Source organism: Salvia splendens, chromosome 2, assembly GCF_004379255.2.
Source record: "Salvia splendens isolate huo1 chromosome 2, SspV2, whole genome shotgun sequence".
NCBI lineage: Eukaryota > Viridiplantae > Streptophyta > Magnoliopsida > Lamiales > Lamiaceae > Salvia > Salvia splendens.
The window spans coordinates 39,597,267-39,611,418 of record NC_056033.1 but is presented as its reverse complement, the minus strand read 5'-3'; the positions used below and the strand labels follow the sequence as shown (position 1 = coordinate 39,611,418).

The 14,152-nt window shown below is 37.8% G+C and overlaps 2 protein-coding genes across 2 annotated transcripts in view; both read left to right on the top strand.

Annotated features, from left to right (window-relative positions):
* Positions 1-28: 28 nt before the first annotated feature.
* Positions 29-14,152, top strand: part of LOC121779763 (putative late blight resistance protein homolog R1A-3) — a 29,742-nt gene continuing 15,618 nt past the window's right edge. Inside the window, exon 1 of the mRNA XM_042177174.1 lies at positions 29-1,526. The gene's annotated coding sequence lies outside the window, so the exon portion shown is untranslated. The remainder of the gene's footprint in view (positions 1,527-14,152) is intronic.
* LOC121792772 (putative late blight resistance protein homolog R1A-4) lies at positions 1,514-4,353 on the top strand. Its single transcript, XM_042190856.1, has 2 exons — positions 1,514-3,884; positions 3,999-4,353. The coding sequence occupies exon 1, from the start codon at positions 1,572-1,574 to the stop codon at positions 3,567-3,569; it is 1,998 nt and encodes a 665-aa protein (XP_042046790.1). The 5' UTR covers positions 1,514-1,571; the 3' UTR covers positions 3,570-3,884; positions 3,999-4,353.

Sequence of the window (14,152 nt, the reverse complement as noted above, 5' to 3'; positions counted from 1 at the left end):
ACCTCCATCCACGGCCACGAGCAAATATGCTATGCTTGGAGCTGCACCTACAAACAAAGATGTTGTGGTTGGTTTTGATGAAGATATGATACAGATGAGGTGTCGGCTCATTGGTCATGAAAGCCTAGTATTCCTCCCAATCGTCGGAATGGCAGGAATTGGTAAGTCCTTTCTTGCTAAATATATTTATGGTGATCCAATAATCATGGACCATTTTAGTATTCGAGCTTGGGTCACAATATCACAAGATTATAGTACAGGAAGCATTCGCTCAAAAATACTAGCTTGATTCAAAGGACACGAAGCTGAGAGGCTTGAAATTCACAAACTCTTGTTGAGGAGGAGGTATCTCATAGTAATTGACAACATGTGGAGTTTGGAAGCTTGGGGTCGCGTGCAGATGCTATTTCCTAACAATTATAATGGAAGCCGGATCGTATTAACCACAAGGCTAATGGATGTGGCGACTTCTGCTGCTGCTGCTTCGTGCAACATTCATGTGATGCGTTTCTTGGATGACGAACAAAGTTGGCATCTGTTCAATCACAATGTCTTCAGAGATCAAGATTGCCCATAAAGTGTTGGGAAAAAAATAATAAAAGGATGTGGAGGACTGCCCCTCTCAATTGTTACTGTGGCAGGACTTTTATCCAGGATTCCTAGAACTCCAAAAATGTGGCAGCAAATTGAAGTAAATGATGGGCAGTTGGGATCAATATTATCTTTGAGTTACAACCACTTGTCTCCACATTTGAAGGAGTGTTTCTTGTATATGGCAGCCTTCCCTCAAGATTACGAGATACGTGCCTCTGAACTCATCAAACTTTGGGTTGCTGAGGGCTTTTTGGAATGTCAAAATGAATCAGAAATGGCGGCAGACGGGTGCTTGGAGGATCTGATCAAACAAAGTCTAGTTTTGATCACTAGCCACTAGCCAGAAAAGTGATGGAAAAATCAAAAGTTGCAAGCTGCATAGTACGGTGTGGGATTTTTGTGTGAGACAGGCCGGGCCAGAGAAGTTCCTTCTTTCTGTTGAAGACTACTTCCCTAATCTTATCTTGAGAAGGCATTTTCTTCCACAAGTCCTCCAATTAAATAAAAGATTCCTCATCGTTTTCTCATTGAGTTCTTGGTTTTCCTTCGTTAAACTCATTTCAATCAATTGTGTGTGTTGTCGATCTTGCTATTCGTTCTATTGTTGATCTTGACTGTGTTCGAGATTTGATCGCGTTACATCAGAGTTCACAGCTGTTGGCTTGCAATTGAATTTTCCAGATAAAGAAACCATAAGGGAGGTAGCAAAAACAGCAGAAGAGATTATTCAATATCTTTTCACTCCACAATATCTATCAGATTTGGGATCCATAGACCCAACTCTCAGACTTTTAGATCAATTGGGGGAATTGGCTGAGGAGCTCGACTCAACTGTTGGATATTTGGTTGACTACATACGGCAACGGAGTGATTTTCCTGCTGTCAGTTCATCATCAAGATCTGCACTCAAGAGTGAAGTTGTAGATCCAGTGGTTGTCATAAATTCAAACCGATTGAGAAGATTAGCCGAGAAAATAATGTCAACTGGCAGAGAATTAGCAGATGAAGATCCCAGTGATCCACCATCAATCACGACCAAAGATGCTGCGATTGGCTTTGCTGACAATCTAAGTGACTCTACTGCTGCTACATCATCATCAAGACCTTCATCTACAACCAAATATTTTGTGGCTGACTTTGCTGAAGATCCGAGCAAAGATGATTTAGTCCGTTTTGATTACGATATAGCACAGATGATGGACCGAATAATTAATTATTCATATTCCAACCTACAAATCCTCCCTATTGTCGGAATGGGAGGCATTGGTAAGTCCACACTTGCTAGACTTATTTATGATGATCCAGCGATCATAGAGCATTTTGATATTCGAGCTTGGGTCACAGTATCACAAGATTATAGTATACCATGTATTGTCTCACAACTACTAGCTTCGGTGAAAGGAAGAGTAGATCGAGTTGGAAGGGATTCGTTGAAAGGAATCCAAGCAGAGGAGGAAGATATTTACAAAACCTTATCTGGGCGGAGGTATCTCATAGTAATGGACGACATTTGGAGTGCGGAAGTTTGGGATCGCTTACAGTTGCTATTTCCTGACAACAATAATAGAAGCCGGATCATATTAACCAAGAGGAAAATGGATGTGGCTACTGCCATATCATACAACAATATTCATATGATGCCTTTCTTGGATGACTATCAAAGTTGGTATTTGTTCCAACAGAAGGTTTTCGGAGATCAAGATTGTCCTCTTGAGCTACAAAGTGTTGCAGAAAAAATAGTAGAAGGATGTGGAGGACTGCCCCTCTCAATTGTTACTGTGGCAGGACTTTTATCCAGGATTCCTAGAACTCCAAAAATGTGGCAGCAAATTGAAGTAAATGATGGGCAGTTGGGATCAATATTATCTTTGAGTTACAACCACTTGTCTCCACATTTGAAGGAGTGTTTCTTGTATATGGCAGCCTTCCCTCAAGATTACGAGATACGTGCCTCTGAACTCATCAAACTTTGGGTTGCTGAGGGCTTTTTGGAACCTAGATATAGCTATGAAACCATAGAAGTGGAGGCAGAGAGGTGCTTGATGGTTCTGACAAGGCAAACTAGCCGAAATATTAAAGGCAATATAATAAGTTGCAGGCTGCATAGTATGGTGTGGGACTTCTGTGCGAGACAGGCCGGGAAAGAGAGGTTCCTTCTTCCTGTTATGGACTACTTCCCTACTCCTATATTAAGAAAACATTTTCTTCTACAAGTCCTCCAAAATCATCCCTTTATAAGTGTTAGTTGGCATGATCTACATCTTAGAGACTCTACACATAGCTCATGCACCACTTCTATCATATGCATCCCACAAAGAGGATATAGGCCCAAATGCTCTGTACATAACTTTACTTCACTTAGGGTCCTTCATGTTTTGCGTGAAAACGATTGTTCATATTGGGAGCTAGGTCAAGTGTTTGGATTGATTTATCTCACATACCTTGCTTCCAACATTCCAGATAGTATTGTCCCTCCAGCTATAGCAAAGCTTCAGAATCTGCAGACTTTAATTATTTATAGATCTGATGTTCATTTGCCAGTGGAGATTTGGAGTCTGAGGCAGTTGAGGCATCTTGTCGCCTTCTCATTTCTTCCTTTACTCCTTCCTGAAAGAGTAACTCCTTTTCTACAAAACTTGCAAACATTTTCTAAGGGAACAAACTTAGTGTGTAGTGAAAGGATGGTGGAAGTGATCCCAAACATAAAAAAGTTGGGAATTTGCTACTGTGAAGAGAAGTTTGATGCAGGCTATCATCTTGGCAATCTGAAACAACTATATCAGCTTGAGAAGTTGAAATTGGAGATGCATAGTTCATTTGTGTCACGTCTGAATCCTATTTTTCCTATGTTACTGAAAAAGTTAGAACTGAGTGGCAGGTGGATTTCTTGGAAAGATATGACAATTGTTGGTTCGTTGCCTAATCTTCAAGTGTTGAAACTATGCTTGCCATGGGAAACACTGGGTAACCATTGACTGGGAATTTCGTGGGTTGATACTTTTGCTTATTGATGAATCAAATCTGAAGCATTGGACAACTAGACGTAGCCACTTTCCGAGGCTCAAGTGCCTAATGCTTCATCGTTGTCATAACTTGGATGCGATTCCACGTGATATTAAAAACATTTCAACACTTGAATTGATTGAGATCGATGATCACAATCAATCTCTTTTGCACTCAGCAAATAAAATACAAGAGCAACATAGGAAAGTTCGAGGAGATGATGGCGTAAAGGTTGTTGTGAAGCGTTCTTGATCCTCTTTCAAACTTGACCGTGTCCATCATATAAGGTAAGGGAACTCATAAAAGTTACAATAGCTAAACATCTCTCTCTCTTTTTAACATTTCTCAGTTAGTAGAATGTTGGTTGATTCCTGTCATTTTTTTTCTTCTCGTTTTATCAGATGTAGAGCTTTGATGAGGTAGCTTATCAGATATTCTATGGATGAAAGAGGCAAAGAATAAAAGGTGCAATGGTTGATGATGTTTGTTTAAGTATGAATGATTGATACAATTCTACTTGTTTGCAAGGAGGTTGTTTTAAATAACTGTGAATGATATAATTACTGTGTTATCATGTGTAGTATTTCTCAAAGTTAAATGTTTGTTTGGATTACCATTCTTGTTTACAATACTCTACACAGGGAATAATAGGCTGCTCTGGATTGTACTCTGTCCTTGTTAATGTAGTTGAACAAGATTGTATAAACAACTGAACAGAGCATTCAAATGCAAATAAGTGATATTGTAGTATATGAGTGGAAAGGAACAATTCATAAATATGATTATCAATGCTAAATTTGAGAGACGTTTCATATCGCCTCGTTTGACACTGTATAGATAAGTGGAATGTGCCATGTAAATGTGGAAATGTGGAATATGCCATGTGCCCAAAGCTCTGGTGCGGTCCCGGGCTTCTGTTCAGGTTGCTGGTGCGGTGGCTCGGTCATGGGTTGTATACTTTTATTTGTATAAACTTTCCATTGTTTGAAACGGCTAATCAGTTTGCCATTGCTCTCTCTGTTTCTTGGTTTTTACTTTTTAGAAATTTCGGAATTTGGGTCTCAATACGCCGACCTTTCGAAATGAGGGATTAATTACGCTGACCTTTCGAAAAATGGGTCCGAGACATGCGAATTTTTCGGAATAAGGGTTTTTCACCTTTTTATATTTATTCTCTTCATTTTTTTTATTATTTCCCTTCCAATAATTATAAATTGTCTAAAGTCTAAACTATCCTTTAACCCAATTTCTCAAAAATTTCATTCTACTCCCTCCAAATGTCCTAAATATCAATATGCTCTCTCATATTCTCACACAACAAATTATTTTCGCTTTTGAAGTTATGAAAAATGCTTCACGATTAGGAATTTAGTGATTATTAAATTTGATACTGTAATTATATTTAACCTCATTTTCGTATTTTTGCTTATGATTGTTTCTCCCACTTTAATCTCGTTTAGTTAATCCATAAAAAAATATATGTAGATTATCATCCACAACTACTTCCACAAAAGCAACAACTAAAATACTAATTTTCCACAAAATCATAGATTATCAACAAAATACTTCCACAGAAGCATACTTCCAGAATACTTTCACAATACTAATTTAGTTAACCTCATTACAGTTCGTCTACTCTAACAAAAATTGCATTACTTCTTTAATTCTAATGAGCAATTGCTTTTTGTAATAATTTAATTTAGTTAACCTCATTAATGAGCGGCGAAGAGTGGAAGCGGAGATGGCGAAGGGTGGAGGCAGAGACGGTGAAGAGGCGGCGGCGAAGTGGAGGGTGGAGGCGGAGGCGGAGGCGCGTAAATGTGAGAATTTGAGAGAGAAGATTGAATTTTAGAATGGAGGGCAGATTTTTTGGAGGGAGTAGAATGAAATTTTTGAGAAATTAGGTTAAATGATAGTTTAGACAATTTATAATTATTGGAAGAGAAATAATAAGAAAAATGAAGAGAATAAATATAAAAAGGTGAAAAACCCTTATTCTGAAAAATTCGCATGCCTCGGACCCATATTTCGAAAGGTCAACGTAATTAATCCCTCATTTCGAAAGGTCAGCGTATTGAGACCCAAATTCCAAAATTTCTCCTTACGTTTTGCTATGTTTGGCATTTTTGTTCAACCAAATATATGTTCATTTGAAATGTTTGGCATTTTTGTTCAACCAAATATCTGTTCATTTGAATTTCGTGTGTTAAGAGCCCAATTTGGTTTATGCTTTTGTTCTCCCCAAACTCTTTTTTCTTTTTAATTTTGCGATTCGAGAGCCCATTTGAGTTTAGGCCTTTTCCTTTTTTGTTTAATCCAAATTCGATTCTTTGAAATTCTACACATTACCAGTCCAGTTGTGTTTGGACTATATGTTACCTCCAAATTGGTAAATAACATGTCCGGTCACCACGTTGAGGAGTAAGTATTCGGATTTTAGTTTTATTTTTTTGTAAGGAAATCAATTAGAAATTTAGAGCCGAAAATGTGAACCTACATAAAAAATACTTATAAAAAAATAAAAATTCAAAATACTAGCTAAGCTTGAGCTATATAAAGGAAATCAAATCTTATTCGACCGGGAAAGAATAAATTGTTGGTTCTTCCTCCACACGCTTAGAGCACCCGCAACGCGGGCCGCCGGCGTTCCGCGTGCCGTTCCGCCGGAACGACTTTGCAGCGGAACACGTTGCGGAGCATGGTTTCGTCGAGGTTCCGTTCCCATGCCGTGCCCGGTGCCGACGGCACGACTCACAGGCTCTCCCCCGCATCGTGCGTGACGCCCACTCGCCGGCCCGCGAGTGGGCGACGTCACGTGCTGACGCAATAATTATTTTTTTTAAAAAAAATTCAATTTTATATAAAAAAAATCAACGGTATTATTACCTTTTTTTACCGTTTTTTATTTTATTTTTTTTCTTATTCTATAAATACTCCTAATTCATTCTCATTTCACATACAACTTGTGACATCCCTGACCCGAAATATGCATTATTTTGCATATTATCATATTATATTGTCATTGCATATTAAATTATCATTTTTACTATAGTATATTAAGTGTGTGCCATAGAAGATATATTTAGTGTTAGGATCAATTAGTATAGTCGAATAGATAGTTTCCTTTTTCGAGAATTTTTATGTAAGTGTATATAATATATAATGAGTATGGATTATTTTATTTGTATTAAATGATTAATATAAATGTGTATGCATGTGTACTAACGTAAATGTGTGCATGGAATTATATAGTACTACTATATAAATATGTACTTAAATATATATATATACATATAAAATAGTGTAATAAATACATACGTGTACGTGTAGGAGTGTGTAGAGTGTAACAATAGGTTATATTATTATATTGATATGCATGCATTATTAAGAATAAGGACTCACTATAGAGCCACACGTGTATATATATATTTATAAATGGAATTGAGTTAAGTGGTGGAAAGAATATAAGATGTACACTTTTTTATTAATATAAAGAAAGTCGGTTTATGGAGGATATAAAACAATAAAAATAATAATCATGGGGAGGAGATGAGTTTAGTTAGGGGGATTCAGAAAAAAAAACCGAAAGGAACTTTTGGGAGGAAAAAAAAAAGAGAACGAGAAGGGGAAGATAGCTTTCGGTAAATAGGCGAGAACTTTTTCTATCTCAAATTCACATAAAACACTTTAGTTTTTAATCAAAGGTATTATTTATATATATATATAAGTGGGAGGTATAATTGAATACATATGTGTAGAGAATATATTTAATTACACAGTAGTTAGCTTATAGCTAATTTTGACTCTTAATCATAAATTAAATTTGTGTTCATTATATAGCATCACGTGTTGTGGAGCGAGAAGCAGGAACAAGTTCCCGACTAGATTACCTATCGTGATAAGGTGTGTATAAATCACACTTTTAGTTTTACATGTGTTATGTGGTTGGTTGTTATATGTTGAATTGGAGTGAATTATGTGATTAAATGGTGTGAAATTGATATATTATGAATTATTTGATTTTGATGGGCGAATATGATATAAATATTTGATTGTTGAATCTGGACATGTTTGTTCAGATTTATTGGATAATTTGATGGAATATGGTATGGATATGTTATTAGTGCAGATGATATGTTTATGATACCTATGATGTGAATCATTGGATTAAAAAGGATCTGTGACGGTTTTGCCCTGGATCTGAAATTACAGTGGATATATTGGGACCTTCGGGTCAACATATTGGGACCTTCGGGTCAACATATTGGGACCTTCGGGTCAAATCATAATGGGACCTACGGGTCAATCATATTGGAAACCCCGGGCAGATACCAGGCTTGACTGTTACAGAATAATAAACTGATTAGAGTGACATATGCATATGAATATGAAATGGTTTGTTTTTAAATTATGTTATATATTGTTTCTGATTATATGTATTGATAAAAGAATATGCGTGATGTTTGTATCATGTGAGATTAAAGGTAGAATTTATATATACTGAGTTGTGGCTCATATAAACCACTAAATTTTTCAGGAATAAGATAGCAGTAAAGTTTTGACTGACGTGGGTCATAGGAACTCCACGCGTTATCAGGTTCGGCGGCTGACGCATATTGACAACCTTCTCCTCCTCATCTTTTTGCATGTAGATAATTGTATAGTATATAAAGTGGCGAGAGGGTTCCACTACTTTACAGGATATTTTGAAATATGTATCGGATAAGTGTTGGTTAGAAATTTATATAATATGTGTGTTCTATGTATTAGTCACGTGTATTGATTGCTTTTATGATAAAAGATTTATTTATTATAAGAGTATACGTCAGAGGGGTGGAGGTGTGACACTTAAGGTGGTATCAGAGCAGGGATAAGGATCCCGCTGGGACATTGCATCCATGCATTGCATATGATACGTATTGGTTATAAGTTGCATTTACATTTGTGTTATCAGGAACATGGACATTCCTGAACATATGTCATCGAGGAGAGAAGGGTCAGCCGCCCCGCATAATTCATTTACTGCAGAAACATCTCATACACCTGTTGCATCATCTGGGGGTAGCCAACCAATACATAGGCAGGTTGAACAAGAAGTACATGGGCTAGAAATGAGACCAAAGGGTAGAAATTTTAAAGAACTACGAAAGATGGGAGCCGTTGACTTTGTTGGGACTACTGATCCTGCCGAGGCTGAGATATGGTTGAAGAGGACAGAGCGTGTGTTTAATCAGATGGGTTGTATTGCAGAAGAACGTTTTGATTACGCAGTGTCTCTTCTTCAGGGCGATGCTTATTATTGGTGGGAGACTGTCCCACGAGCTATGATACATCCTCCAGTACTCAGTTGGGATGACTTCTTGAGAGAGTTCAATGATAAGTATATGCCACCAGTGTATCGTGATGAGAAGCAAAGAGAGTTTTTGTCCCTTAAACAAGGATCTATGTCAGTTGCGGATTATGAAGTAAAGTTTACTCAGCTTTCTCGTTATGCATCGGCATTGTTATCTACAGAGCAAGATAAGTGCAGACGTTTTGAAGAAGGATTGATATATGAGATAAGAAGCAAAATCACACCTTCAGACCTTTGTACTTATAATGATCTACGTGCAGCGGCTATACGAGCAGAGAGATTAGTGAAAGAAAGACATGTGTATATTCAAAAACAAAAGAGGGGACCACCAGAGTATAGGGGTGAATCAAGCTCGAGCATTTCAAAAAAACCTAGTTCTTTTTCTTCAGCATCGAGTTTCAGTAGAGGAGGTCCATTGGGTCAACGAGGCGGACGTGCACCACCTTTCAGTTATGAGTGGGGACGAGGATCTGGTATGACAGCACGTGCACGACCTTTATGCGGGCATTGTGGACGACCACATACAGGGGAATGTCGAATAATTACAGGAGGTTGTTTTCACTGCGGACAGCAAGGACACTATTATAGGGAATGCCCACTTCGGTCTAACATGATATCAAGTGGAAGAACAGCGACGGAACCAACAGTACAGAATGTGCGACCCTCAGCGTCGAGTGCAAGTATTAATCGAGGTCGTGGAAGAGGACAGACTATGAGTGCACCTATGGGTCGAGGGCGAGGTCAGTCAGAGGCACATGGATCTATACCCCGGGGACATGCTCGTGTGTTTGCTATGACACAGGAGGAGGCATCTAGAGCACCAGAGGTCATTACTGGTACACTTTATTTAGTTGATGCTAAGATATATACATTGATAGATCCAGGATCTACTCATTCATTTATATCACATGTCATCACATCACATATGCATAAAGAACCTGAACCTCTAGATCACAGACTAGGTGTACACACACCCTTGGGTGAAGTTATTTCAGTATATACGGTATATCGAGATTGTGCGGTGAGAATCAATTCAGTAGAACTATTGGCAGATTTGATTCCCTTGTTCATACATGAGTTTGATGTTATCTTGGGTATGGATTGGTTGTCACGTCACCGGGCTAAGGTAGATTGTTATGCTAAAGAAGTGGTAATAGAGTCACCAGGACGAGATCGAGTGATATTCTACGGCAATCGACAGATTGTTCCCTTCTGTCTTATATCTGCTACAACGGCTTTTCAACTGATTCAAAGTGGATGTGAAGCATATCTTGCCCATGTTGTAGATTGTGCTATGGTTAATGATCAAGTTAAAGAAATTTATGTTGTTAAAGAATTTCCTGACGTTTTTCCTGAAGATTTACCTGGATTGCCACCTGATCGAGAAACAGAGTTCACTATTGAGTTGTTACCAGGTACTGCACCTATTTCAATTCCTCCTTATCGAATATCGCCGATGGAGTTACAAGAGTTGAAGAAACAGTTACAAGAGTTGTTGGATAAGGGATTTATACGGCCCAGTGTTGCACCTTGGGGAGCGCCAGTGTTGTTTGTGAAAAAGAAAGACGGTACATTGCGACTTTGTATAGACTATCGAAAACTGAATCAAGCGACGGTGAAGAATAAATATCCATTGCCGAGAATAGAAGATTTGTTTGATCAACTTCAGGGTGCACAAGTGTTTTCAAAAATAGATCTCCGATCAGGGTACCATCAGTTGAAGATTGCTAAAGATGATATTCCGAAAACAGCCTTTCGAACTCGATACGGCCATTATGAGTTTTTGGTTATGCCTTTCGGATTGACGAATGCACCTGCAGCTTTTATGGCACTGATGAATAAAGTATTTCAACCATTTCTGGATCAGTTTGTGATTGTTTTTATCGATGACATATTGGTCTACTCGCGAAGTACAGAGGATCATGTTAATCACTTACAGTCAGTATTACAAGTTCTACGAGATAAACAGCTTTATGCAAAGTTGAGTAAATGTGAATTTTGGTTAGATCATGTGGTATTTTTGGGACACGTGGTGTCAGGTCGAGGAATAGAAGTGGATCCACAGAAAATTGAAGCAATTGTCAACTGGAAAGTGCCAACTACAGTCACAGAGGTTCGAAGCTTCCTGGGTATGGCTGGATACTATAGACGTTTTGTGGAAGGATTCTCGATTATTGCGGGATCAATGACAAAATTGTTACGGAAGAATGCCCCTTTCATATGGAGTGAAGAATGTCAGAAGAGTTTTGATGAGTTGAAGCATCGATTGACTACAGCACCCATATTGACTATTCCGACAGGTATAGGAGGATTCGTTGTGTACAGTGATGCTTCTCGACAGGGACTTGGTTGTGTTTTGATGCAAAATGGAAAGGTTGTTGCTTATGCGTCACGACAGCTAAGAGTGCATGAAGTTTCATATCCTGTTCATGATCTGGAATTGGCAGCTGTTGTTTTTGCTTTGAAGATTTGGCGTCATCATTTATATGGAGAAACTTTTCGAATATTGACAGATCACAAGAGTTTAAAATATTTAATGAGTCAGAAGGAGTTGAATATGAGACAAAGACGGTGGATGGAGTTGCTTAAAGATTATGATTGTACCATTGAATACCATCCGGGGAAGGCAAACATTGTTGCAGACGCGTTAAGTCGGAAGTCAAGCAGTATGGTAGCACATATGCAGATGACCCCATTATCAGAGTTGATTGCTCTTCGAAGTTTGAATGTAAGATTACAGCTTGATACGAGTGAAGGGTTAATAGCGACTCTTGAAATCCGACCAGTGTTGAGACAACGAATTCAAGATGCTCAAATGAAAGATGAAAAGTTTGTAGAGTTTATTAATGAGATACGAAAAGGTAAAGACACACCGTTCATTCTACAAGATGACACATTGATGTTTGGCACTAGACTGTGTGTACCAGATGTTGATAGTCTTCGGCGAGAGATTCTAGATGAGGCACATAATGCTCCTTATGCAATGCACCCAGGAACAACAAAGATGTACCACACTATGAGGCAACATTATTGGTGGCCAAAGATGAAGAAAGAAGTGGCAGAGTTTGTTTCAAAGTGTTTGACATGTCAACAGGTAAAAGCAGAACATCAAGCACCTGCCGGTTTATTGAAACCTTTATCTATTCCTGTTTGGAAATGGGAGCGTATCACGATGGATTTTGTAACGGGTTTACCGAGGACACAGAAAGGGAATGATGCTAGTTGGATTATTGTAGACAGATTAACTAAATCAGCACATTTCTTGCCTATCCGATGGGGTTGTTCGTTAGACCAGTTGGCTGAAATGTACGTGAGGGAAGTAGTACGCTTGCATGGTATTCCGATATCCATTGTATCAGACAGAGATCCGCGATTCACATCCCGATTTTGGGAAAGTTTTCAGACAGCCATGGGAACCCGACTACATTTTAGTACTGCTTTTCATCCCCAGACAGATGGTCAGTCAGAAAGAACTATTCAGACGTTAGAAGAAATGCTTCGTGCTTGTGTTATTGATTTTCAGGGTTCATGGGATAAGTATATTCCGCTGATGGAGTTTGCTTACAACAACCAATATCACAGCAGTATTGGAATGGCACCGTATGAAGCATTGTATGGCAGAAAATGCAGAAGTCCGGTATATTGGGACAAAGAAGGCTTGGAGATTCTAGAAGGACCAGAAATTATTCAGGAAACTGTTTCTAAGATTGATATCATTAAAAGCAGATTGAAGGCGACACAAGACAGACAGAAGAGTTATTATGATCAGCATCGGAAAGAGATGGAATATGAGGTTGGAGATAAAGTTTTCTTGCGAGTCTCACCTTGGAAAGGAGTAATGCGATTTGGACATAAAGGTAAGCTGAGTCCTCGTTATATTGGGCCATATGATATTGTCGAAAGAGTTGGACCGTTAGCGTACAGGTTAGCATTACCGCCAGAGTTAGAGCAGATTCATAATGTTTTTCACGTCAGCATGCTTCGACGTTATCGGTCTGATCCGTCACATGTTCTGAGAGATCCCGATATACAGATTTCTGAGAATCTGAGTTACATAGAGGAACCAGTTAATATTGTAGACCGACAGGTTAAACAATTGCGAAGAAAAGAAATCCCGATGGTTAAAGTTAGTTGGCGGAATCACGGGGTCGAAGAGGCTACTTGGGAAACAGAGGAAAAGATGAGAAAGAACTATCCACATCTGTTTACGGGTTAGCAATTTTATTACGCACAACGAATTAGAAAGAAATGAATTTTGCGGACAAAATTCTTAAAGAGGGGAAGAGTTGTGACATCCCTGACCCGAAATATGCATTATTTTGCATATTATCATATTATATTGTCATTGCATATTAAATTATCATTTTTACTATAGTATATTAAGTGTGTGCCATAGAAGATATATTTAGTGTTAGGATCAATTAGTATAGTCGAATAGATAGTTTCCTTTTTCGAGAATTTTTATGTAAGTGTATATAATATATAATGAGTATGGATTATTTTATTTGTATTAAATGATTAATATAAATGTGTATGCATGTGTACTAACGTAAATGTGTGCATGGAATTATATAGTACTACTATATAAATATGTACTTAAATATATATATATACATATAAAATAGTGTAATAAATACATACGTGTACGTGTAGGAGTGTGTAGAGTGTAACAATAGGTTATATTATTATATTGATATGCATGCATTATTAAGAATAAGGACTCACTATAGAGCCACACGTGTATATATATATTTATAAATGGAATTGAGTTAAGTGGTGGAAAGAATATAAGATGTACACTTTTTTATTAATATAAAGAAAGTCGGTTTATGGAGGATATAAAACAATAAAAATAATAATCATGGGGAGGAGATGAGTTTAGTTAGGGGGATTCAGAAAAAAAAACCGAAAGGAACTTTTGGGAGGAAAAAAAAAAAGAGAACGAGAAGGGGAAGATAGCTTTCGGTAAATAGGCGAGAACTTTTTCTATCTCAAATTCACATAAAACACTTTAGTTTTTAATCAAAGGTATTATTTATATATATATATAAGTGGGAGGTATAATTGAATACATATGTGTAGAGAATATATTTAATTACACAGTAGTTAGCTTATAGCTAATTTTGACTCTTAATCATAAATTAAATTTGTGTTCATTATATAGCATCACGTGTTGTGGAGCGAGAAGCAGGAACAAGTTCC